General features: G+C 43.4%; 1 protein-coding gene across 4 annotated transcripts in view; it reads right to left on the minus strand.

Annotated features, from left to right (window-relative positions):
• SFMBT1 (Scm like with four mbt domains 1) overlaps positions 1-27,616 on the minus strand; it is a 65,477-nt gene that overhangs the window by 15,375 nt on the left and 22,486 nt on the right. For 2 of the 4 annotated variants that reach the window (XM_042823326.1, XM_042823323.1), the window contains exons 2-12: positions 20,579-20,734; positions 15,112-15,206; positions 10,420-10,660; positions 10,040-10,128; positions 8,589-8,835; positions 7,196-7,293; positions 6,088-6,189; positions 4,820-4,970; positions 3,146-3,228; positions 1,679-1,805; positions 859-972 (exon numbers count right to left, since the gene is read on the minus strand). In XM_042823326.1, the coding sequence (XP_042679260.1) occupies positions 859-972; positions 1,679-1,805; positions 3,146-3,228; positions 4,820-4,970; positions 6,088-6,189; positions 7,196-7,293; positions 8,589-8,835; positions 10,040-10,128; positions 10,420-10,660; positions 15,112-15,206; positions 20,579-20,606 (1,375 nt within the window). In that variant the 5' untranslated portion in view covers positions 20,607-20,734. Of the gene's footprint in view, positions 1-858; positions 973-1,678; positions 1,806-3,145; positions 3,229-4,819; positions 4,971-6,087; positions 6,190-7,195; positions 7,294-8,588; positions 8,836-10,039; positions 10,129-10,419; positions 10,661-15,111; positions 15,207-16,847; positions 16,995-20,578; positions 20,735-26,745; positions 26,841-27,616 lie in introns of those variants that run through there. The other 2 variants (XM_042823324.1, XM_042823325.1) reach the window with 2 other exon arrangements.

Consider the following 27,616-nt stretch of genomic DNA (forward strand, 5'->3'; position numbering starts at 1 on the left):
ACCAGTATTACAATGGTAATAATAGTAGGGTAATGAAACATGTGCCTCTTGAGCTATTTCAGGCGTTGTCCCCAGCAAACAGCTGGATTTTTCAAAAAATAATCTTTTCTCTAATTATGTTCCTCCTTCCTCTCCTGCTTTCGGCATTTCAGACACTTCCCAGATGAGTTTCTCCTGCTTTGACTTGCAGTAAATGACAGCTCATTCCAATCTTACCGTTTTACAACTTTACTTAATAGACATTCTTAGTTTTCCCATCTCCCATTTAGCTTTAATAAACAGAACTCACTAACCATTTGAGAGAAGACACTCTTACGTTACTAGCATAATTGGAACAGATAGCATTTACTTTTCAACATTTTATCATTAAGGGATCGTGACCAGCTGGCACATTTACAAAGCCAGTCCTCCTCAATTTAGCTCCCAAATGTCTACCTACTCAACACTGCTTTACTAAGGCATTAATTTTGTTTGCACAGAATCAATATCACACTCAGCCAGACATGTGGCAAGAACAGCTCATACAGATGTATGTGCATGTCATGTGTATACATGCATGCTTACATATGATTTCTTTCCTGTGGTTCATGCATTGTTTTCATGCCCTCTTACAGCCTGTGAGGGTCACAGAATAACACTGTTTTGGAATTATTGTATGGATTCCAGTTCCATTGGAGCATTTCTCACAGCTGGACCACACATGCAGGGGAACAGCTGCACAAGGCACGGATTCTCTGTACACAGTGGAAGTTTCCAAATTCAGGGATGCCAGATATAACTGTGCAGTAACTTGCTCTTAAATGGTCTCACCATCTTTATTAAAACAGCTAGCCACTGCAAATGGAACACAGCTGATACCTATTGCTTTGCAAGGAGGTCTGAGCTGATATCCATTCGTCTCACACCAGCCCACTGGAAATATATTCATCGATTCCACACTCACTATGCAGTCAGGGATGGGCTTCTTGGAGCCTGTTAAGAAAAGCAAAACTTGATACAACTCATAAAATCCCAAGAGTTCACTCCCTTTCTAACTTACAGTGTACATGGATGTTACAGTGTACATAGATACATCAGTATCAACTATTCTCCTCCTCTGCTGCCCAGTTACTTTCCTGATGTCATTTACTTCCACCTAAAGCTGGAGATGGAATTTTCCATCCACAGTCCAGCAGAGATGGACAGGGCATAGTAAATGCATGCTGATGTGCTTTCAATCAAGAAGTGGGATTATAATGGAGAGTGTCTGATATAGGCCCATCTTAATAAGGAATCTCTCTTTAAAGTTTTCTTCAAAACACCAAGTCAAAGCTTGGCTTTAAATGGAAATCACTCATTTATGAAAAACAAACAAACAAACAAAAAACAACCCACATTACAAGGCTCTTGCTTTCTAAAAGACGCTGATCATCCTTTCACACAGGGCACTCACTGTAACCCTAACCCTAGCACTGACCCACCACAGTGCATAAATTATATTATATAGATTATATATATGGCTTAACTAAGGTTAGCTGGGAAACAGGCGGTGCAAATGATGTGCTGTGTTTTTCTTTAGGAAACTGATCTGTTGCTGATATTCAACAGGTAGTGAGTTTGTTCCAGATATTCTTCAGATCAGATTATGGTACCACAGAATAACCCATGTGAATTCTCTGATCTCCCACGTCAGGCTTACCCTCCAGCTGAAGCCAGAGGTAGGAATCTCTCAACTTGGTGACTGTAGCAATGCAAACTTCCTCCGGATCAACTGGGTTCACAGCCTCAAGTTTCATATTCTCCTTAAATCCATGGTCAGAAGTTAACTAGGAAAAAGACAGAAAGCTTCAGTGAAACACCATCCATATATCCAAAGTATGATACGAATAGCTATGAAGAGGAGTAACACACAAAACCCTCACTGTTCCAGTATCACAGAATGATATCCACAGACAGAAAAGACTTCAGGTAATTAGCATATTAATTGAAAAGAAAGGCTTTATACACAGACCTCGGAAAGCACATTAGTACTCAAAATAAGGAGGCTGAGACTCACTGAAAGGAGTCAGTGCAACTCCATGCGAGGAGGGGCTCCCTGCTGCTGGCTGCAGAGTCCCACAAATAGCATGACAAGGTTTTCTATTCTATTATTTTAGCTTGCAAGCTCGTTTTAGGTACATAAACAACATTCCTGCCTCATCCAGTAGGGTCCTAGCAGACAGCAGAGGAAGCTTGCTGTCCATTTTATATTGCTTGGGTAACAGGTCCACATCTATTCAAAAATTCCTACAGAGTAGGAAGGGGTGCTTATCCTGACCTGAAGCACCTGAATGAAATGCCAGGCAGGACTCTTCCTCCAAGAGCCACTCTGTAACGTAATTACAGGATCAACGCTACAAATTCTGAAACCAGCCTACAGTGAGCAACTTCTCAGAAAAGGGATAAGAAATTCAATGACCATGTTCTGAGACACCACAACTTACAAGACAGAATAAGGGCAACAAGAATTCACAGCCAGCAACAACCTCTTCAAAAAATGGCAGTTTTTCATCTCAGCTTCTTCCCTGAAGCACTGCAAAAGCCCAAATATTGTAAATGGAACTGGAAGGTAGGTGTAATGTATGATGAGGCATTCTGCTTTGGGACACAGCAATTCTATCATTTTACCAGGAAAAGACCAAAATCTATCATGTGCTTCAGGCATTGATTAATGTCAAATGATTGCCTGGTACTAATTTAAGATTGACCTGTTATTGCTTAACACAATTGAATGAATTTCTCCACAGTGAAAGGAAGGAGGATTGAAAGAGTACAGTAAGTAAATGGAAACAAGGTTCTACTGTAAGGCTGCCACGATTACTGCAGTGCCAAGGACCAGTGTTATTCTATGGCCATTCCCTGGACTCTAACACACTTCCATGTCATAGAACACTGGTTTCTTTCCAAGCTGCTTTATCACAACTGAAGCATTTAGCCTGCTACGTACTTAGCTAGGAAGACCACATGCACCTACTACATTCAACCCACACTCGCACTCTCTTAACTCTTTCATTTCACCGGTCATCACGGACAATTTAAGCCAAAACATGCAAAATGGTTCTTCGAGCTGGAATCAAACATATAATTTACCTAATAGAAATGATGCTTTTCTACAAGAGAACCTTACCGAAGGGAAGCAGCTCTGGGGAGCTGCCTCAGCACCACATTGTTTGAGGTAGTCTGCCCAATCAAAGTCCTGCCCAGGATAACCTAGGCAAAGAACACACAAAGGGTTAATTTAACAGTGTGAAATGACTCATTTCAAGCTGACATGAAATTTCTTTCGATCACTCAAGCTGCTCAGCTGACTGTGGTATCCCAGAACCTGTAGCACGGCTCTCACATATCTGACACATCCTCTTTACTTCCAGTGTAGAAGGACTTTGGGCACTGCTTCACTTTGTTTCTTGTTTCTTGAAATAGCGTCAAACTAAAATTAACTTGACAAAGCACATGCTGAAACTTGAACAGAGTAAATCTAAGCAAATAAAGGGTTTTTTTTCCCCCTCTTTTTAAATAGAGCATCTCAAATGTGCTTAATATCAACATACTATTCCCTTAAACACCTATTAAATACCAAGCCTTTAAAGGTGGCAGTTAGTCTTTCCTAAGAGTGTCAAGTTTGCTAAAAGCTCTTGCACACATGTTTAAAGGGAAGGGTCTTAATGTGGAGCCTGTCAGGGGACAGAGCATCACTCCAACAAAAGGAGAAATTAAATTACTCTCAGAGAAATACTTTGCTTCCTTATGATCAACAAGTAACTGAAGGGAATCGGACGCAAAATAAATGTGCTGCCACAGTAGGTTGAGGCTGGCAGCATAATACCAGGGGGACAACAGCAGCAGTGATTCCAGCAGTGTCTTTGAAATGTTCCCTTCCAAGGGACATCTGGGAGTAGGGTTTAAGAAATCAAAACTTTTGAAATGAGTCTCAGAACATCGTACTATCATGATGACCTACAAATAACAAGGAAGGACTTAAGCACAGAAGGACCCATGTATCTTTCTCAGTTTTATCAGTGCCAGTTGGATTTGAGACCTCACACAAATCTGAATGCCCACCATTTCCTGGGGGTCTGTAAGAAGAGAAGCTAAAAATTCATGTTAGCTCTAGACACATGCCTAGAATTCTAGGCATCTCTCCCATGCAAAATTACAATTAATGCTGGGTCAAACAAAGCAAAGACATTTTTTGCACCTGACTCAAGGAAAACCAAAAGACATACATGCTACAGTCTTTGCTCCTCTGAACTGAAGGGGTGAAGAAGGATACTGAGTCCCTGGTTTTACAATAGTACTGCAAATATGTATGTAATTCAGCAGCTGAGAATTACTCTCCATTCCCTTCCATCCTGAAGCAACATCTCAGCAATCTGCTACCTTGCCTGATAGGTCCAAGGAAAAAAAAAAAGCAACAACAAACCATTAACTTCTAATTGATAAGACTCTGAAGACACTTTAAGACACTGAATAACAATGTTCTGCTCTTACCAGAAGCAAAAATCCAGAGCATGGACCATAGGCTTCTGATACAATATGAACACTGAAATCAATGTTGCCTTTAGCCCTGGAACACAGTTTTCAAGAGGATTCCCATCCACTGCCATCTCCTCAAATCCAGGCACATATCCAGGAGACTTCAGTTTCACTAACTCTAAGCTCCTGTTTCTCAGAATATTTCATTCTCTTTGCTTCTCCTACAAGAGATTCTTTTGCAGAAGTGCTGTCCTGAACACAGCACTCTAGGGCCCAGCAATCTTCTCCAAAGCTGAGTGAGTGTGACAAGCTTGCACAAACATACCTGGCGGGGCACTGAGATGCACGCCGTTCTTCAGACTCCACTGCACCGGAAAAATCCCAGCACTGTTGACATGGCAAATGTAAGACTGGCTGGTTGCACGCTCTGCCCTCAAGTCATCAATTTCTATCATGAAATATTTCTCATTGTACACCTGTTTTTAGCCAAAAGCAAAGCGGAGTCTTGTAAATAGCACAAATGGATCTATTCCTCCTTCCTCGTTTTGATGACTTTAAATTAAAAAGCATAAAAATAAAATGATTCAAAAATAACCCGTGGGACTCATAGTGCAGGGCAGTCTGCTGACTTATCTGGAAAACTAGGCAAAGTAAATAATAAAAGGCAATGTGGGAACACTTAAAGAGATAAGGTTATCAAGTGCTAAATGGAATTATCTTATGACAAAAGAACACAGAGCAAACAGAACTTGCAGTCTTACTGCACGCTGGTAACAACAAGCTGCATATTTAAACAGAATCCAACTATGTCTTAGGATACACTGCCACAAGGAGAAACACTGAGCTGCAATAAGTAGGAACAGAACAACATCATCATCATCCAGAAAAACAAATGATTTTCCTTCCCTTGGAACTGCCTGCATTGTTTTAGTAATAAGTGAGCATCTTATTTGAAACGACACGGTTAGTGTTTAAAAGAGAGCTAGCACTGAAATGTAAGCTATTATACTGAGAGAACATCTGCTCTTAAAGTAAAAGAAATATTCTCTCAGATCCATACAAAAAAATTTAAAATAAGCCCTGGGTTTATGTTGTACAGCAATATTTTGAAAGCAGGTCTCTTCCAGAACCTTTTACTTGTTTATTAACACAATAAAAGAGAGGCTGTTCAAAAATTCTGTTTGAAATCTGATTATGGTGTGGAGTTTTAATTTTAGCTTCTAAATCCACGTGTGGGCTCTTGTTTAAAGTGAGACCACTTAAATTTCAGAGCTTATACATAGGAACGACATTAACTTCTGCAAAAACAAAACAACAAAACAAATCTTCAGTCAGACACTGATTATGAAGGACCATATCTTGTTTTAAAAACCCAGGTTTGACAACGTCAGTTATTCGATCCTTTGAGCTTCTCTATTTATGGAATTTTTCCCATCCTTTGGCAGCTAATACTTATACTTACTACATCAAAGAGTTTATTAGACATCTAGTTTGAGGTTTTAAGATCACCAGTTAAGGAGAATTTCCAGATCTTGTGTTCACAAGGAGCAACTGAACTGAATCTCAGCAGGACAATTTAGAGAACCCTGGTACCTTGAGAACTGTGGCAGGAGAGATTACAAAGGGAGCCGATGGGTCCACAGCTTCTAACTTCATGCCTTCAGAGAATGAATGCACTCCAATCACAGGTTTATCCTGAAAGATCAAGTTTCAGAATCATTACCTGCCTTTCTTCAATAGAAAAGACCAACTTCATGAATTCAACTGAAGTAGACAACCTCGCTTTTTATTGGTTCATCTGATGAAAGTAATCTGTCAGAGTACCAGCAACATCTCTACAATAAAAAGGCCAGCTGTGATACCTGAGACTGATACTTTTCTATGAGTTTCTACTTATAGTTCCAAAGATTCCCTCCTTGGACGTTCTCTACACACAATCAAGATTTCACAGTGCAAAGTGATCTGATAAGAACATACAAATCCTTTTTTTCCCCACTTCAGCACTCATGAGCTGGACTAAAAGAGAACTAAAGCAGTCTTCAGTTCCACCTTAACAGAAGCTAACAGAGTTCCTGCTCCAGAGAGTTGGCTGTTCTGTGTAAGATTCAACAAACTGTAGAGGAACACCACCTCCTCTTCTGTTTATGGACCCAAATGAAGCTGAGAAAATGGAGCTAAGGACTAAATTGATATTCCTACTTCTCAAAATATGTCAGTTTTTTTGATTTTTTTTTCCACTCAATGTAAAATTCAGACTTACTAGCAACATTTACTAACACTCAGGATCTAAGAGAATCCATTATGCAGCATATATAACTTTACCAGGTTACATTTTAGATGTCACATGTTAAACTTTCCAATGTACTCAAATATTTAGGAGTCAGACCAGATCAGAGGATCAGAACAAGGTTTTTTTCCCAGCATGACAAGTAAGGCTCACATAATTGCGATGGGTGCATTGTCTAACTTCACAAGAACAGGATCATAGTCCGACATTTTATTTATTCCACTTCATTTTCAATGAGAGGAGGAGAGGAGAGAAAAGTTTAAACGAACAAAGCAAAAACAAAAATAAATTTAAAAAAACATCCGAAACATAGAAGAAATTTTGCACAGTGACTGACTTCCCTGAATAATTTCTTAGGAATACAGCATTTTGTGGTATAATTCACAGCATTCTATTTCAATATTGTGTCTTTACCTTAAAGAGATCTGTAGGAACCGATGACTCTTCTTCCTCCTCTTTTACCTTCTTCAGGATTTCTTGCCAATCTGCTTCACTTTTCAAAGACCTAATGGCTTAAGTAAAAAGGATGGGAAATAGTGTATGAAGTGACCATCTTCATTCCTTCCCCTCAGAAAATGGATGCAGTGATACCAAAAGTTTGATTTGTGTCCCTTAAGTGTTACATTCATATCTGCTCAGAATCTGTGCAAGTATCTTCATTCTTAGAAACTTCCAGCTTGGTGAGACTTTTGGAAATGTTACAAGAAGGGACTGTAGTCAAACACTGCATCACCAATGTGGGGCCCAGTCTTGTCTTTCTTAGAAAACATTAACTGTCACATCAACCCTGAGGAAAACTGCTGCAGAAATGTATGACCAGAAAACTGGATAATATTAGTTTGTTCTAGGCTTGAGAAAGGAGATGTCTGAACAAATCACTGAATCACAGAACACCCTGCGCTGGAAGGGATCCACAAGGAACTTCAGTTCCAACTCCTGTCTTCACACAGGATCACTCAAAAATCAAACCAGGTATCTGACAGTCCCAGCTGTTACTCCTTCAATAACTGCAGATCCCACACCTCTCTATAGCAGGGGAATTACTTTTACTAGCACCATGCACAATGGATCCCTGAAGTCAAGTCTGTAAGGACAGACGTAAAAAGGAAACAAGTCTACTAATTAGATTGAAATCAAAACCTAACGTTTTAAAAAAACATTATTCACTCAGGTAGTGCTGTGAAATCCACTCATCTGGTTCCTGTCAGTGATGTGGTGTACCCTCACTACCCTCATTTCAGCAGAAATTGGTCAACCATGAGCAAAGGCACAGTCATTTCAGTTTAAGCAGTCTGGATTTTATCAGCACGATTTTTTCCTTATGCTCCACTCCCCCTCTGACCAATCCTCTGTACCCTTTTCCACACTCAAGGCACACATTTATAAGGACATTTTCGTACGATGTAAGACCTCTTTAGAGAGAGCCTGAAGTATTCTCCTAGACTTCAAGTCCCAACTGTGAAAGCTCCCATTAAGCAGTACCTCAACAACTGATTACCTTTTCCCCCACGTACAGGAATACAAACTAAAAAATAACTGTAGAGGCCCATTCCTCAGACCTTCCCTTCCCACAGACAGAAAGTTTCAACAGGCAAAACCATTTAGCAATTTTTAAATGAGTGAGTGAAAAGTCTTGTAGGACTATTAGTGCTGTTTTCACTTAGTTCTTATTAGGAATAGTATTTGACAGATCATATAATGATTATTTGACCATCGTATGCATCCAGAACATGCATTTAGAGCACCAGAGTGGCAGGAGTATTCCCCAATCTTTCTCACCATGTAAAAGATGAAAGTTTTGAAGTACCTAAAGGCGGTTGCAGGTTATATCCATTTTGAGTCGCCCATCCCACTTGATGAAGGAAAGGATCCAAGTAGAAGACCCACTGGTCAAACTTGTCAGAATCCTCCAGCCCTTCGTATCGCAACTTGAGTCTCCCACCAACATTTTCTACCACAGTGACAATCCAGGCCTCCAGGGCATCCCGGGAGTTCTGGAGCTCCAGTCGGGAGCCTGGTGCAATGAGATCCAACGGATTTTTCCCTCTGTGAAGCTATAGAAAGAGAACAAGAAAATAAAGTCAATTATTACAACAGAACTCAAAAACCCTGCACTTCCACTTTTGTTCTGTCCCTCACCCACATTCTTTTGGAATAAATCAGGTATCAGCACACAAGCAAAGAAAGTCACATCCTTACTTCCACACAGGACAACAGAAATGAGTGTTTAGAATCTCTGGTGCTTGCATCAGAGTTTCTGTACTGTCTGTTCTGTGCAATCACACATTTCACTTAAATGCTGTTTATCATTTTCAGAAGCATTATGCCTTATATATGCAAGGTTTGGAGTAAACATGAATAGTTCCTTGTTAACTCATCTAGCATACAAAGAAGACTGGACAGAAAAGATGCACAGATAAAAGTGTTAATTTTGAGGAAGACATCAGTAGTACTCTCCCAAAAAAAGGTGTTGCATACTTAACTAGCAGACACTAATAATGAGGTGGCCAAGTACTGTTTTAGGTTCAGAGAAGGACAACTTAACTAGCAAAGTTTAAAGATTTAAGTGAAACAATAATCTGTCCACTAGTGAAAAATAAAAAATTAATGATAGCAGTCAGCTCAGAAAGGGAACAACCTGAATGCCTGATAAATAAAGGATGATTTCCTCAGAGTTGTATAAAGGAGGACTAGAATAGAAGGAAGACTGAAACCTAAGGAAATTTGAAAAAGGTCTTTCTTCTGATACGGCTTATGAACATTTCACATTAATTCTATCAGGAGGAAGTTTTTCACTCAGAGGAACAGGTTGCCCATGGAGGCTGTGGATGCCCCATCCCTGCAGGCATTCAAGGCCAGGCTGGATGTGGCTCTGGGCAGCCTGGGCTGCTGGTTGGCGACCTGCACACAGCAGGGGGTTGGAACTGGATGAGCAATGAGCACTGTGCTCCTTTGCAACCCAGGCCATTCTAGGATTCTCTGAACAGGACAGACAGTCCAAACCTGCAGTGAAAAGTTTATTCATTATAAACTTATTATAATAACTTATTATATATATATATATATAAACTTATTATATTTATATAGCACAACACTATCAAAACAACGCAATGCAAATAGGAAATGTTAAGTTCAGCAGCATACTACGTTGCTCCTAAAACTTAAGGAAAAAAAAAAGGAAAAAAAAAAAAAGGAACTGAATCTGAATAGTAACAAGGGGAAAAAAAAACGAAAACCAAAATGTATTCAAGCACTTACCCCCTCCAGCAGGTTAGCAGGGGCACTGCATGCTCCTTTCAACACTTGCTGAAGGAATTCCTCCTGATCAGGTATCTTGTCTTTGATACCTAGTGAAAAAATAAGTAAAAGCAATAGGATTTAGTGGGTTTAAATGAACAACAAGCCCCTGAGTAAACCTAAGTCCACTTCTGAAATCAAGCTAAGAACTCTCTCTGGTGGAAGAGTAGCATCCTACTGAAAGTCACGGGGTTTCCAAAAACATGACAGATAACCTCACCTCCTCATCAGAGCAAAACCACATTCTCCTCATAAAAGCAACTATGAAGACAAGGCTTACAAAGGACAAAAAAATACTTTTTGTTTTATTTACCTCCCTCTTCTGCACATGGAGGCATTACCTTCAGGCACTTTGAGAACCTTCTCGTTCTGCTCACACCAGCCGATGGGGTGCAAGTCAGCTGTCATGATGTCACACCAGAAGTCAGCCTTGCGATCCTCCCCGTAACCATCGTAGCGCAACAGGAGCAGCTGCCCGCAGGTAGTGATGATGGTGGCCACCCAGTAGGTGTTTTGGTCAGACTTGACAGCAACCTCCAGCTTCATACCAGGTGCAAAACCATTCTGCAAACTTGTGTCCACCTGAAGAGAAAGATCATCACACCTGAGCACCTCCCAGAACTTTGTGGAACAGGGGAGAGAACATTTCAGATGCATTCATCAGCAAAGGCCCTCAAGTCAAATGCCATTCAGTCTCCTCAGAGGAACCACCTCATCACACCGTGACCCAAATCAGACTGAAAACCGAATCTGCATTAATGGAACCTCCTCTGCATTTCAGAGTATCCTTCCAACCTTTGCTTAACGCTTTGCAAGGCATCTCCCTGCCCCAGACAGCACCTCACCCACCACTGAAAAGCTTTCTAACTCACAGCTCGTCTGCCAAGCTAGACAAAAATCAAGGTCACACTCACACACACAGGCTTCTTGTGTTAAACTATTTCTTTCAGCTTCTTTGTGCTAAGAGTCTACTTAAAATATATACATACGCTTTAGTTAATGATAGCATTGTCTCTGCTACCATGCTTAAGAAGGCATGAACCTGCACAAATTGCAGAATGAGGACATTTACAGTCTCTAACAATCTAAATAATTGTGTGCAACACTGTTACATGAATGCTTAGATTAATAAAAGCTTAAGTGATTTTTCAGTGAGTTTCCGTCTAGGCAATAGCTAAGTGTAAACAGTGAATGCACTTCATGTGTGCAGGTGAGGAATCCAACTGCCCAGCACTCCGATACTGAAATGTCAACTTAAAAAGGAAAGGCAACACACCAACTTCCTCACCCCGCTAGCTTTTGCAAGCTCACACACTCCTGAAAGGGCAGAAGGACCCTGCGCTGCTCCCACTAAAGCAAGTTCCCAAGCCACGTTCAGTTCCACAGCCTCAGTCATAATTAAAAGTCGGACATGTCAATCCCCTGTTCTCAGCCAAATGCAACTGGTGCTTGTGCTCTTCAGTGGCCCCAAATTCCATTTCTTTTTTGGGTCAGCTGCAAGGAAGGCTCTTGGTATGATGCAGATGTGGAAGCTGTTTTTTGGGTTATTTATTACCAGTGCTGTGCTGACAGCTCAGTAACTGCCATAGCTGTTATAGTCTCATCATCCAGCACATACTGGTTTGCTAAAAATAAAACTAAGAAAACCACAGCAGGAAGAAAAGCACATGAGGCTGTTGTTAACTGTTTACACCCTTTAGGTTAATATCCACCATGTGGGGAACCCCCTTCATAAAAACAGAATCAGCAGAACACAATACCTGCAGACTACCTGAAGTGCTGTTTCAGAGGCAACTTCTTCAGAAAGGTAACTGCCTTGCTGAAGAGATTTTCATTATTTATCTTGCAGTCTGACCCCAAGAGAAAAGCCACAGTGACACAAAGCCTGAGAACCGAGCAGTCGATGCAGCTCTCTCTAGCTGAGCCTCCTGCAAAGCCTCACGAACTGTACTGTAGGAAACCAGCAGCAGCAGATGGAGCTATCCCTGAAGTCAGTCGCGTTCTTCAGATGGTTTCACCTATGATCCCAGCAGATGAAGCAGAGCCCAAGAAGTCAGCACCCCCTCCTGGCAGCTGGGCAAGATAACACCACCGACTAACTGATAGATAACTGTACGCACATCAAGTTGCAGAAAGGAATTATGAAGAGCATTAAATAGTCCCAGAGAAAGTGTACTTAAGGTAGGATGACAGCACTGGCATCAGTACAACTCCAGGTATTTGCTAAGCTCTGCTTTCTGCCAGATCATACGCAAAAACAGTCCCTTGAATCTTAACACTGTTTAAATTTTAAAATGCAAACAAATTAAACATTAGAACATGTTTAACTTGAGAGAACAGCTTACATTTTCCAATGCCTCTTACTCCTGGTGAGAGCAAAACATTCAAAACTAATGCAAGCTCCCATCAGCACAGCTAGTACTTTGCTAACCCAGGCTGTGTCATCATGGGTTACATTTCCCAACCTGCTTTGTGTGCTCTCTTGTGTTGTGGGTGAAGTATTTCTCACCCACCGCTCATAATGGCAGGCTCTTACAGTTTCAAAAGAACAAAACAAAGCCTTAAGCCCCCATCCAAAATTTATTTCAAGTCAATACCAGCCCATTTTTCTTGTGCCAGCATTATTCTTCAGCTTAGTGTTTTTCACTCCTCTTTTTTAAAAGTACAAAAGTCGCTCCCTCCCAGCTCTCCTGGCATTAGATTACAGAAATGTGTCCCTCTCCCAGGGAAGCACCAAGCAGCAGGAGGCTCCAGCAGGAGGGATGGGGCTCCAGCACTGGGCCTGCAGCGCTCTGCTCTGAGCCTCTCCTGCACCGTATCCTGCAGTCACACAGCCATATATACGGCTTCACCAGACAGGCTGCCGCTGCCTACCAGGATGCACTGAGCTCGCCCTCCTCCACCTTTTCTACACAGGTGCCTTCTAATGGACAGCAGGAACCTTGAGTGCAGGGCCTCACACTGTTGAATTTCTCTGAGCAGCAAGATGTAGGTGATGTGACAGTGCTGTAAACGCCCCCCCCTCTCTGCTGGGCAGTTCTGGGTCAGCATTCACCTCCATTTTTTTTGCCAAGTATATTACAGAGAATATTAAGGCTGGCTTTCATCAATCCTAAGGGAACTCTGCTACTTTGATAGTCTACAACTGACAGTCCACAGCCGGGCCTTATTCTCAGCTCTTTTATGCCCCCATGCAGGCCCTGACAGCCTGAGCCCCTGGCAGCCCCTCTCTAGGGCAGGTTTCCCCTCCAGAGGGCTCCCAGTGCAACACAGCAGCATGGGATGACGCTGCTGCGCCCATCCTGATCCACAAAGAGCTCTCTGTGCCTCTATTACTTACATCAACAAAACCGTGCAGTGTTCTACACAAGTAGGGAATCATCCCAACCAAAGATGTGGATTTTTTTTTAAACCTAGTTCGATGTAGGTCACTCCAAACGTAATGCCTCCCATTTATTTCCGTGGAAACTACAACATACAAAGAGCACAATAACGCTATTTGATATAGCAAATTCTTAGCTACAAAATACTGTTTTTCAATATAATCACCATCATCATTGAAGCATTTTTGCCAGTGATGAGCAAGAGCCTGCATGCTGCTTATAACAATCTGTGTCAGCGAGGTGACTGCAGTTGCTATTGCCATTGCTGAAACACACCACTCACCCATCACTGCTCACATCCATATAAGGAACGATCCCTAAACATTCAGCAAGTGTCAACAAATGTCAATGGGTGCCATTTTTTTGGCACGGAAGAAATAAATTTCACACCTTTGCTTGTTACACACTTCCATGTCAGACGCCATTCTATCAGAGTGCTCCTCTGCTGTCATCTGTCACATGGTGACAAAATGACACACAGAGTATAGGCAGGAAGGTTCAGCTCTACTGCCATCCCACCAACACCAGCCTCTCATGTCATGGGCCAACATAATAAAATAGGAGGCGTTACTTTTGGAGCAGCCCTCATGTTCCTATTGCCCACGAGGACACTGGTGGGAGCTCTTGTTTGGCACAGGGCAGCAGGCAGGGGTGTCAGAGTCATTCTGACTGTGTCTCCTACTGATGACTGAAATGCAGTCACCGTGTTAATTCCCTTGACCATGACAGTAAGGTTGGTGGGCTGGTGTGACAATTAAGCGATAAGGACAGGCTTCTGTAAGAGATACCAAACAAGGTAAAGCAGACCAGAGAGGCAGACAGATGGCAGTCCTGCTACAACATGCCCCTGCTCTACTTTCACGCCATTCCTCAGCACTTCTGCTTGCTCTTGCTAGAGCCTCGATAAACCAACAAAAGCCAAGGCAAATGTAAGGTCTCTCCCCTCCAGAAATGAGAGGTCTGAAAACCTACACTGAATGAACAACTTACAGTTACAGTGTATGGAAGAATCTCAGCAAAACGTCCGTTTACTGAGGATCTTTACTAGGTATTCAAAGGCAAAGCCAAGACTTTGTCCTACTCATTACACTTTCTGATCAGTATTCCAACTACTGCAGTCAAGTGTATGGTGGAGCTATTATTTCTCCTTGGCCTCCTTGAGAACCACCACTGAAATGCTCTTTGAGAGCACACCTGAATTCTGCTTTTTGCTATTCAAGAATTATGGCAATGCCTGTCTGAAGTGCAGCCACTCTACTGCAGCTGGCAAGGAGAAATCCCTCAGAGGAAACCGAGACCGGCACCTGCTCAGGCTTCACGAGAAAAACCAAGCTTATGCTCTGGTGCAGAAAAGACTAGGAGCCTTTCTGCACCTGGGCCATTAATGGGGTCACTCTGTGCTACTCTGCTCTGTTCAGAATGGAAGGCAAGAAATAATAATAAAAAAGGTGAAATTCCAAATTTCCCATTCCTCTAAGAAGCATAATTTTAGTGAATCTTCCAGATTTCAGTACATCAGTAAATCCAGATTTCCAGTACATTCAGTACATTCAGTACATTCAGTACATCACTCATTCAAAGAAACCTTCAACATTCAGTGCATAAAAAAGTGATGCTGAAGACAGTAAGTAAAGACATTCCCTTACTCACATGTTTAAAAGACCCATGAGGGGCTGCAACCGCTCCTGTGTCTTCTAGATACTCATCCCAACTGAATTCCATGTCTTCCACACCAGAACCAGCATCTGGAAGAGAAGCCAAACACCTTCAGCAACCTGTCAGCTTAAGTACGGGGCTACTAAGAACTTCAGCAAAGATGACTTCATTTCTAGGTGACTGACCACAGAAGTGTGCAATGGACTTCAGCTATGCAACTCGCAGCAGATAACGCTGTTTCACCTTCACTTGTATGTGACACTTTAAGTTGGATTTGTGCTGAAATAGTGAGACCTTGGGTATTTTGGTTAAGCACAAACTATTTACACACCTAAGCGAGGGGAGTATGGGGTAAGTTCTGTATCTGTTCCAACAAATAATTAGGGCAAGACTGACAATTCTGGGCATACCAGACCTTCAAAGAATTGAATGAAAAACCACCCCAGAAAATGCAATGCCATAAGTGGTTTGAAAAGACAGACTTGAAAAAGAATTGCAATAAGACTCCTCTCTTTTTTTAAGCTGGAAGGTTATTTACTTCGGTGTTAAAAGGCACCAAAAGCAAAGAGAAGAATTCAGGGTAGTTTTAAGAAACACAGCTCTGAACAATTGAAATCAAGAGCTTTCAAGTGAGTCATTAAAAATACCAGCTCATAAAGTATAACAGCTTCTTCAAAGCAAGAAAACCTATTTCTAGAGATATTTAAAGCCAAAATGGGCTAAACCCACTCAAGCCATAATTGTACATTCATGCTACCAGGAAAGAGAGCACCTGTAGTGTGAGCTGTGTGCTCCCCTTTAGCCACATTTTCTATCACTATTACCATACCTGCCCCTCCTCACAGTCTCCCCTTCAGCTCCTGGCTCACCTCCCTGTTCCCCCTTCCATTGCGTTCTCTCTGATGTGCAAACCCACCCACTGAAAGCCCCAGCAGGGTAGATTTGGACCTTTATTCTGTTCAGTGTGCTGCCACACTGGTTTTGCTCTGGCTGGCACAGTGTGGGATGACAAGGGAGGCTTGCTGCCACTCTATGCAAGGAGCAGCTTTAAGCTAAACACAAAACAACAGCTTCAGTAATGAAAAGGAACAGCAGTGATGTGAGACGCAAGCGAAGCGATCTTCACACAATCCTACAGCCTGCTCCAGAGCCACCTGTGAACAAACACGAGGTGCTCACCCTGTGTACAAGGGAACCAACCCCTGCTTTATGTATAAGAACAGAAATCTCCGTGTGTTGGACATGCAGGAGAGCTCAGTGCATAACATTCCCCACACTCCCAGCTTGTATCAGGACAGGTGGAAACTCCTCTTAGAAGGAGTAGCAGCGGGAAACACTAAGTGTCCAAAGAAGGGATGAGATACTGTTACACGCCATTATCTGAGCCGTGGGCACTGCAAGATCTGCCAAGCACGCTCCACAGCACTTCTTACCTCTTGAACAGAGAGGGGCAAATGTTTGCCCAAAGTTTGACCACCTTTCAATCATTTAAAACCTGCAAGTCCTTAGACTTCAAATTCATGTTACGCTCATCTTTGACTCTCACTGTAATTCTAGGAATGGCCAATTGCTAAATTCAGAAATGCACCTTCAAATTGTGCTGTTTGCTGATGACAGTGCCTGTTTTAGGGGTGGCTCTTATCACTCCCCAGCCCAGCATCACTTCCCTTTATTTTCAGATTGGCCTCCTCTAATCATCATCCATTTGATGGGATACCTTCTTAACTTACCGAAGAAACAGACCTGGAAAAGGACAAAAGTAATCCTAGTTCACAGATTCCGGGAGAGCGAAGAGGGCCAGGCACAGAGCACAGCTGCTTGCAAACCAGCATGAAGCGGGGCGAAGCTCTGGCTGCACGTCATCCCAAGGATAACCTAACCTCACTGCAAAGCCAGAGTACGATTGCTTAACTCGTTAGAACATAATATAGCCATAAAAATGCTTACATTCAGGAAATGGGACGAAACTTCAGCTCAAAACAAGCACTTGTGAGCAGCCCGGCACAGACCTGCTGGCTGCTGCCCCCACCTCCCACCAGCTCCCACCCCAGGCACAGCGGCCACAGCCCATCTCACAGCACCGCTCCCAGCCCCATATACATTCCCACACCAAGAGAGCCACATCCTGCCAGGTCTCTGCCATGGTCAGAAGGGCCCAACGTGGCCAAACCCCACCAGCACTCAGCTTCTCTGGAAACTGGTTTGCCACAGGAAGAAAAAAACACCAAAATTCTTGCTCAACGCTCACTGCCAAGATGAACACTTTCCACCCTCTGTTCTAGAGGATTTCCTTGCAGGGTCAGAGGTCTTCTTTTGATTGAAAAAAGCACCCAGAGCTTTTGCCACCCTTCTCAGCCCATTCTGCCTTCACTGACACACAGGTAGGGCTCTGCAGTTGGATGAGGCTGGGCTCTCAGCCTTGCACCTCGACCATTCAGCCTCACAGAGGGAAGTTCAGGTGCCCTTAGGATGGTCCTGCAGATGTGTGAAATCTCAGAAATACACTATCTGGTTTTCTGTACCCAACTGCAGGAACACTTCCAGATGTGGCAAAGCACTGCCCCCACAGCAGGGCTGGCTGGAAATCAGGGTTAGATCCCATCCCTTCACTGCTCACCAGCAGAACAGCTAAGGCAGAGCAGGGCCCCATTCCAGAGGAGGCTCTGACCCATTCTATTACTGCATTCTACCAGCCTCAGCAGCTCAGCTCCATTCAGTGGGTGAGCAGATCCTGGGGCACACAGAGGATCTCTTAAATCAAGCTGCATCCCTGAAGGCCTGCATTAAACATCCAAATCAATCCAAGCTCAAACGACCCAGGGAAATGTCAGGAATTTACAGCAGCAACTCACTTCTGCCATGACAAAACTTGCAGTTTAGGATGACAGATGACAACAAGGAAAAACATGTTCAGCCCATTTAATCTTAAAGCACAATTGCTTAAAGTAATGCTGTATATACACGTATGTGTATGTTCTCTCTCTCTCTCTCTCTCTCTCTCTCTCCACATCCTTCATTGCTTACAAGTCCCACATGAGTCCAGCTTCTCACTATGCAGTGAGACATATTGTTCTGCACCAGCCGGATGGCTGAAGCACAGGTTACTTCGGTGGCAAAGCACAACAGTGGCAAAGGCAGGGAGAGAAACCAGATGCCGTTCTCATCCCTATGGCCTCACCATACAACTGGCTTTTGCTCGTAAAGCTTTCAAATCAAGCTAACTTGTTTTGCAAGTAAAATGTGAGAAGCATCCCACAGAGCTTCTGTGGAGAATGCACAGAGAATGACTCCGGAGGGCAGGAAATCACCTGTAAGAACATTTGAAGTTCCCTTCCCATTTATCGCTGCTTCTACCAACATCATTTTCAACACCAACTCTTCCTTTTTTGAATTTTACCACAAGTTATCTCCTGTTGCTGTCTGACAGGTTCAGGCAGAGAAAGAACACTGAATGGTACCATCTGGATACAAGGCAGGGGATTACTAAGAGCATTAGCCCTTACATGTACCTGAATTGAAAGGAGTGCAGGCTGCTTTGCTCCTGGGACTCAAGTTAAATTCTCCCTGCGAATAACTTTCATGCATCTTTAATGTGATTGAGTTGAAGCCTGTCATACTGGACATTTAAGTACATCCCACTGAAGTCTGCAAGAACTTCAATTTAAAGCTTACTTAAAGGTTTCTCACCCTGCAACTTAGATACACTTTGATTTTAACAGCAGTTAATCTTTTCCATCAACACCAGCTGCAAGGCCATGAATAAATAAAGGCACGTTGGAATCTGAGCAGCTGAGGAAGTCTGTGACAGGGACAAAAGCTGTCACTTCCACTGCTAGCGCAGGAAAGCATTACAGCTAACACCCTGAGCACTGCCTGGGTCCTCATGCAGACAGCCAGCAAAGAAACAAACAGAAAGGAACAACAAAAAGGTGGAGGGGACGTTCCAAAAACTGCTATAAAACATCAGATGGCGACATGACAAACAACAAGGAGGGAATGCTTCCCAATGAGCTGGGACTGGTCTAACTCAAGACAGTGCAGAACGTATCACAGGACCACACCAAAACCACTGTGCATATGTTTACATGGGGAACGCTCACTGCAACTTGTCTCTGAACTGAGCACCTAACGCTCTCCTCAGTTACTGTTGCTGCTTTTCACAGCTGCTTGTACTCAAACCAGATGCTAACTTCAGGAAAATTCCTGTTCAGTCATTTCAAGAAAGCGAGAAACCCTCCAAAGCTACTGCACAAGCACAGAGAGGACTGTGTGACCTCTGCAACTTTTACAGGAAGTAGAGAGGGACGTGCAGTCAGCCTGCTGCTGAGCAGCTGCACAGCTCCTTGCTGTTCTTAGCTCCAAAAACTCTTTTCCACACTACATGACAGAAGAGAGCACATTCCAGTGGCAGAGGAAACTGCATATTTATCCACGCTGCTTTTTCTTGCTCATTGGAGGATACGATGCTGACAATAACCTGAGCGATTGGCTATCATTAATAATCAGAAAGCACGTTTTGGCATCAGACAGCAGGTGATATCATTCTGCCAGAAGCGCCACAGATTAAAATCATGTTTAACATTTCTTCAGTAACAGAGCAATTAGTCTTCCATAAGGTAAAAGCAGAAAGATCACTAATCATAAATTGTCTAATGAGAGGCTGCTTGTTGGACAAGTGTCAAAGGAAAGAAATGCTAATCCAATGGTTTACAGTAGTTACAGCAAATTTACTTTTTATTAACTGTCCCAATACTGAGGGTAGGGACCTTCTCAAGGAAAGTAAATTGTGGCAGGAAAAGTCAGAAAAACAGATGATCCCCCATTAGGGCATATAATCTAAGAACTCTATTTAAGAAAGCTGTTGGTATATTCCCAGCCATCCTGGACACTCTTCTCAGCCTGGTGCTACAAGGTGAACCAAAACCTGAACTAATTTATCTAAATTTACCACTCTGTAGCAGGTTAGGAGCTGATGTCCCAAGCTCATCAAAAGGGGCAGCAAGACACATCAAAAAACCAGGACAGATTACAGTGGCACCAAATAGCTTCAATTATCTGGCTTCAAACCAGCACGTGACCTTGTGAAAATATTACAAACAACACAAAGGCAAACGAGGGCACAAAAAGATAATATTAGCCACTTTGATAAGCAAATGCCTTAAAACAGTAGTGCTAAACTTTCCATAAGTTCATCTCATGCTGACATCATGAAGGGGAAAGCAGAGTTTCTAACAAATGTAATCAGCTCTGTGGGTCGCAGAATCATAGATGTCATATTTTGTTCTCCTCTAGGCCAGTGATAACTTGCTTTTGGCAAACTTAAGACCTGCAGTCAGAACGTAACTCACCATGACTGAAGCATACAACACACTATGGAGCATTCCCTGTGCTCAGGGCTGTTCCCTCTTACTTGTCAAGTATTTTGAGAACCTGTAGCCCCACAGCTGGGCCGTTCCACTACCTGCATCATGCCGCTGTTCTCCATTCATCTCCACAGCAGCCCAATGTTATTCCAAGTAGCCAGAAGCAGGAGAATCCAAAACTGTCACAGTTTAGCGGTCATGAGTTGCCTCCCACTTTAAACCCTGCTGGCAGCCAGGACATTCATGAAGGGATCCTGAAAAAAAAGTAAGAAAAAATACTGTTATGAAAATCTTTATTGGCCTTGAACTACTTTTGAAATACACCAAAAGCAGTGCGCACACACAGACAGAGCGTTCCACAGTCGTACAGTCTAAAGGTATTCCTGCCCATAATGTCCATTAGGCAAAATGAAACGATTTTTTAAACCTTTCAGATCAAACCAGCCAACCAAACAAACAAACGACAGAAGGCAGAAATACAGTCCTACACATTCCACAATGAGAATTCGTGGCTTTCAAACCTGTAAGCAGGAGATTTCTGTTGGAACCTAATCCAGCACCAAACTACTGCAATTCCTATGAGCAATTAAATCGCTTTGTTATTACTGGTAGAAAGTAAAAGGCGAGGTCTAAAGTCAGCCCACTGCAAGTGTTTTTGTCCCCACATTTTAAGCTTAGAAATGCTTTTTAAAGAAGGTAATTTTCCAACACCCTTCGCACTTCTGCTGAATGCCTGGGAAGCACTTTCTTTCTTCCCTTCTTCCCTTCTTTTCTATGTGAGGCACTAGAAGAAGCAGAGGAAGTTTCTAAAAACTTACAGACCCCTAAAAAGGCTGCAGGTTGTAAAAACAAAGGTTGTATTTCTCACTTAAACACACTTTGAGAAACTATGGTTTTCAAGAGGGAAACTGGAGACATTTGCAAAGCCTTATATTTTTCTGAGTTGTATTTACCTGGGGTATCTAAGAAAATCACCCGAGAGTCCTCTGAGGGATTTTTTTTTTCGTTTTCTTATTTTTTTTTTTGTAAGATTTTTAAAAGTATAGTAACCCCCTGCCATAGCAAAGACAAATCCTTCAGAAAGACCATTTGCTGAGCAAATGGAAACACAAAATCGGACTTCAAAACAAGCATCAGAAATGGGTGAATGTTCTCCATGATGGCAATGCTTTGGAGATGCAGCTATGATTTCACTTCTGAGATTCTAATTGGACTTGGCATAAGATGGCTACAAATGACTAAAAGATCGTTTTGCACCCCACTACAAACACCAGCAGGCTTTAAGTAGCTTTCTGCAGGCTGCACTTCATTTGTACCGACATTCAAATAAGCAAATTGTGACTAGCAGCTGGTCTGAAAAATTCTAACACCATGTTTTTTCCTTTGAAAATTTGCCCCCTTGCTAGAAATGGAAGTATCCTCAAGCAGCAGTTCTATGAAAAGGGCCTGAGGTGTCCATGCCTGCCAGACTCCTCCCAGGTCTATCAGAGTGGGCAGAGAACAAATGGGGAAAAAAAAACCATCCCAAAGTTCTGTAATCTGGGTTTGTGGAGGATTTCCATGGGTAACTGTAAAATGCTGAGTGCAGCAGAATGCAAATGCTTGTGTTCTGAGCACCCAGGCTTGCGAGGTGGCACCAGCACACAGCTCAACTCAACTGCAAAGTGCTCCCATACAGAGCTGCTCCGCAGGCTGAGCCACAGGGTTTGGCATCAATTTCAGGGAACTGCACAGCCTGCCTGGACTCTCCTGCATGCACCAGTCAGCTACACTCCCACACTTCGTCCCCCCTTGCTGTTACTGACCCACCAAGCAGAGGTACCAATTTCTGCCAGCTTCCATCACTTCTTCACAAGCCCTTCAGCTCAGCACAGTGCAGTGCAAGCTGCAGCAGTTCCTCACCTCCCCTGGCTGAAGGTGGTTTCACCCTACAGACAGCCTCAGTCTAGGCTTCTAAGGTTCCTTTTATCCTTTATGAAACAGGACTAGGAGATCAGCCTGATGACCCTTGAGATCCCAATCCACACTATGATTCTATATTATGTCCTCACGTTGTGTTACAGGAAATTTGGGTTAGGAAAAATTTCTTCTCCAAGAGCGGTCAGGTGCTGCAATGGGCTGCAAGGGAGGTGGTGGAGTCACCATCCCTGGAGGCGTCCAGGAAACATTTAGATGTTGTACTGAGGGCCGTGGTTTGGTGGGGAAACACTGATGGCAGTTGGACTGGAAGATCTCGGAGGTCTTTTCCAACCTTGGCGGTTCTGTGATTCTATAACCTGCGCAAAGCTTGGCACACAGCAACCACCAAAGTGCTTTTTATCATTAATCAAAGTATTTCTTGGTGACGGCCTGTAGGACGCCCATCACCTGCACACTGCTAAGACAGTGGCAGTGCTGTGACAAACACCCATGAAGCACCCTGGCCAACAAGGTGGAGATATACCGGACAGCGCGGTCCTAACAAAATGCCCTCAAAATGTACGTGAAGTTCAAGTTATTTTCAATTTATGGTATCCAGCTCTCAGTTAACTTCTAGAATTAAAGTAGACAATATAGAAATAGCCTCATCTGGTGGTGTTTTTTTGTTGTTTTTTTTTTTTTTTTTTTTTTTTTTTTAAACAACATTGAAGTATTTAAACATCCCCAAAATTAAGAGGCTGTTTATTTAAAAGATGCCAAACATTGGCAGCTCCTGCTGAAGCTGATTGATATTCTGCCCAGGCTGGGCAGCTATTCAGGATTCGATAAGCAGCACTGTTGTTTTCTGTACACAACAGTAAAAGCACTTGTAATTAGCACCCGCCACTGTGGATGCTTACAGTCTGGCACCCCCAAAGATTATCTTCTGATAAACCTCAAGAGGAGGGGAGCACGAGTGCTGTTGGAGCAAAGATGATTTGGAAACACTTTGGACTCCTCAGTCTCACTTCTGCATTTCAAACCTCCTTTCAGCACATGAAATATTCAGATGTTAGCAACTGGAGGCAGCATTAAAAACAGTTACAGTTCATTAAAGCCAGATGGCTCACTTGAATATGAAAAGAAATCAAACATAAGTTGGATGTTGAATTAAAGTAAATCAGCTGGCGTCTGAGACTTAATATTATTTTAAAACAAAGACACGCGAGACAAGGGGACACGCGGGACTCCCAGGGGCTGGGCAGGGCACTGCACAAGGGTCGTGTTGCACAAATTCCTTCATGCAAAAGAATCCAGCAAAATCTCTTGCAAAGCCTTGCGTGTGCAGTGGAAGCACGGCCCGGAGCACAGCCAGGAGCACAGCCAGGAGCACCCTGCTGCTGCATGAGATGCAGTTCCTCAGCACCTGAAACCCTTAGCTCTGCCATCGGGCTCATCCTGCAACCAGACTGTCTTGCAGCTGTCCTGTGAGCATACCTAGAGTGGGAGGAGAGGAGGTGAAGGTGCTCCCAGCCCCATGCCCACTCATACACATACATACCCATGCCCTCTCGTTTCAAGCAAATACAAATTATGCGTTCCTTAGGAGAGATAGCACACACATTTCATCTAAAGATATAACTTCTTCAGATGAAGAAGTAAAGAAGGTAACTTCTTTACTGTGAGAGTCCCGCTCTTCCTTTTAGCCGTGCCCTGCTCAGCACATCCCGCTCGTCCCGGTGCCCGTGGTGGATCACTGCTGGCACTTCAGCACAAGGAGGCACCTGGGACAAAGCAGCCCTCTGCTGCCAGCCTGAAGGATGCCTGGGTAGAATGAGCCTGGGGAGAATGAGCCCGGGGGGAGCCCACAGCAGCCCCTCCTCAGCTACCAACCGCAGCCGAGCCCCAGTGCTCACACCTCCACGTGCACAGCCATCCTTCTGGGGGACATTCCCGATTCATCTCACCAATGCACACGTCCACCTTCTAGAAGGGCCTTCTGCAGTTAAGATCCATATCTCGTATCACACAGTGAGCTGGAAGGAGACTCTTCCTTCACAGCAAGGCTCTGCGCTGGCACCAAACACAGCAGGCCAAGCGTCACGGCTGGTATGTGGTCCCCAGCCTGGGAAAGGGAAATCCATGTTCTTCTTCCTTCACAGAGAACATCGTGCTGGGGACAGCACCCAGCTGAGGGCATGGGCAGTGTGCTCTGACCGAGCTCTGCCAGCAGCCTGGGAGCCAGAAACGGACCAGGCCTCTGGGATGGAAGCTGCTTTTGAAAAGTTTCTTCTGAAACAAGCATTCACTTTTCAGTCTTCTGTTTGAGCAGATAGAATTTACTTAAAAGAATTCTGTAGCACAAGCAGGACCCAACATAAGAAAATACTTCAGGAGCCAACTTCACCTTACATCTCCTTGCAATCTGTAGTACTAGATGTACCAGAATGTTTTTAGGAAATCCATTCCAGGTATATTGGTGAGATTTGTAGCTTGCAGTAGCTTGCAGTTCCCATTAGTTGGTATGTTCAGCACAAAAAAACCAAGGTAAGATACCCTGCAAGCAAATTTGGAAATCAGAACCCAAATCCCCAGCAGTGAAGAAGGCTTCCAAAGCTACCAAGCTGCTCAGTTTCATTCATTCTCTTGTAGCAACATACTGACAGTACAGAAATGCCCAGATACCCCGTATCAGAGGTCACTGGCTCCTGGAAAGGGCCATATCCTCTGTGGGGAAATGCAGAGCTGGGTACAGCCACCAGCTGCCCTCTGCCAGGACACAGCAGGAGGTGTTTGCTGCTTTGAAAATCTCCTCTTTGAATCTAGAACTGAAAGAAGCAAAAGTAAACAAATATTCTGAACAGTGTAAGCAATCTTTAAAACCTGCAGTGGGAAGGACCTGTTTAAAATTCACACATCAGCAGAGGTCTGCACGAGCACTGCTGCTGCACATGGATAAGCAGCTCGCCCAAGTCCACAAGCAGTGCACGCTGCATGACTTAGATTTCAGGCACACTCCTGCCTCTCTAAGTCTTTTGGAGTCAAGAGAGGGTTTAAGACCTTCCTTGTAATTCAGTCTTCAGTGACTGAATTGGAAGCCTGGATACCACTCACATGTTTTCTATCTTTCATCTGTACAAGCAAGGTTTTTCAGAAGCATGTGCTTCCCTTGCACCTGACCCTCCATAGACAAAAGACAGAGTGGGAGATGTGTCACAACCTCTGATTTATGATGGAGTTTCAATTTTCTCAAGTCATTCTAAGTGCTGTCCAGTGACTAGCAAACAGCAATTTTGGTTTTCTTTCCTGCAAAGCCACCATCTGCCCCAGATCCCTCAGCTCAGAATGGTCATCACACAGTAAATCTTTCTAAGACAGTCTTGCAAAGCCCAGAACGTCAACTATAAATAGGCAAAAGAAAGTTTGATGCTTCTGTAACAAAACAGTAAGAAATGCTACCAATTTCACAAAAGTGTAGGCTGTTGAAGAAATTTTCCTGTCCAACACAGATAACAGAAGCCTTATGATGACCTCCAGTTCATCAAAGTATTACTTTTACATGCTTGTCCAGCACAGTGGGTCTGAAAGAGGGGCATATTCACTTGTGTCTGTAAGGATTTATCAAAGCTAAACAGATCATTGATTTGCCTTTTACTGTAGGTGTGCTGACCAACATTTCTTTCGAGCCATCTTGGTAGCATACTGGAAGCCATACAACAAAAGCAAAACCCTCCTTATTATTGTGCTATTTTAAAAAATACAGAACAGTGGTAGCTATGCTTCCATGGTTTTTGTAGCTGCTGGACTGCGACTAAATGTAGCCCATTTGATTTCACCAACCTGGGTTATCCCAGCCCCAAGCTGCCTCTTCCAGCCAAGCCATACCAATGTGCTCCTCTATGATGCCAAGCACTGTCTCAGCATTCTGCTCCTGTTCCACAGCTCTACCTGGAGACAGCCACTCATAGCTACAACCTGCAGCTAGAACCCTGCAGCCAGATACCCCTCTGAGAAGTTCTTTCATTAGACATGTTCAAAATTTCTCTAGAAGTCTCTGTCAATCTGTTTTTTGTCCCTTTGAGGACAATGCCTATCTTTCTTCTAATGTGTAACTCCTGCTCTTTGCGAGGAAAACTTTCCCAAATACAAGGCAAAGGCTCCTTTTGTACTTTTTTGGCTGCCAAAAGGACAGTCAAGTGTTCTTATCCAAGCAGCCCCCACATGGCCTGCATGCATAAAACCCACCAAACACAAGGATGACATGGGAACCGCTATCACTAGAGTTAATTACTAAAACTTCCTGTATTTCTCTGTCACACTGGCACCGCAACCCCCTCTTGCTGACTGGCATTCATCTCAGACGTACCCTTCTGTGCTTCCTCCATTCAATCCATTCAGGTGCAAGACAGCTCCAAGTTGTCCATCACACCACTGCAACACAACACTGAGACTCCCCCAGGGAAGCGCATTTAAAGAACACAATCCTCACTTACTTGAGCTTCTGTAGAAATTCTTGGGAAAATATAAATGGAGCGAAGATGTCCTAGGAGGAACACAGAATGTAAACATCAATAGCAATTAGGGCTTACAGCAGTTCCACCGGACACATAATGCACTTAGAACAGGGAAGCCTGGTTAATAAACGTTGAAGCACTCAGCTCCAACTAAACAAATGCTGAGATCTGTTCTTGCAGCCCATGCTGTGCTACCCACTCTAGCATTCCTCTGCCTTCTCCAGCTACTTTCTCCTGCATACTGGCTACAATACTGGCAGTCAGTAGCCAAGCAAAGAAACAAGACAGAACAGACTTCTCAGCTTTAACCAAAGACTCTGTACCATCCGTATTACAGCATGAAAACAATGGATGGGATTTGAGATAAGCCACACAGAGACCCAGAGAGCAACCAGGCAGAGGGTTGTGAGAACACCTTGCTGCAACAGCTACTAGTTCCCAAAAAGCAAGCCAGGTCCTGTCTGTGGTGCCAAGGGCTAGCACTTCCACTGCTAAGTGGAAGAAGACAAAGTAGCAGCAGATAAACACAACTAAGGACACTAAACTCAGCTATCCACTGTGCGAAAGCTGTTCCAAACCTTAAGATACATTAATTGCACACATATTTTAGGCAACTAACAAAACACACCAACAAACAATGCTGGGGAAATCTGTAAAAATTTATCTGTTAGAACTGATTTGGAAACTAATTTTCAGTGCACAAGGGATGTCAGTCCTGCAGGT

The sequence above is a fragment of the Centrocercus urophasianus genome, unplaced genomic scaffold, assembly GCF_019232065.1.
Source record: "Centrocercus urophasianus isolate 14NV4802_14NV808 unplaced genomic scaffold, USGS_Curo_1.0 seq_22, whole genome shotgun sequence".
In the NCBI taxonomy this organism is placed as follows: domain Eukaryota; kingdom Metazoa; phylum Chordata; class Aves; order Galliformes; family Phasianidae; genus Centrocercus; species Centrocercus urophasianus.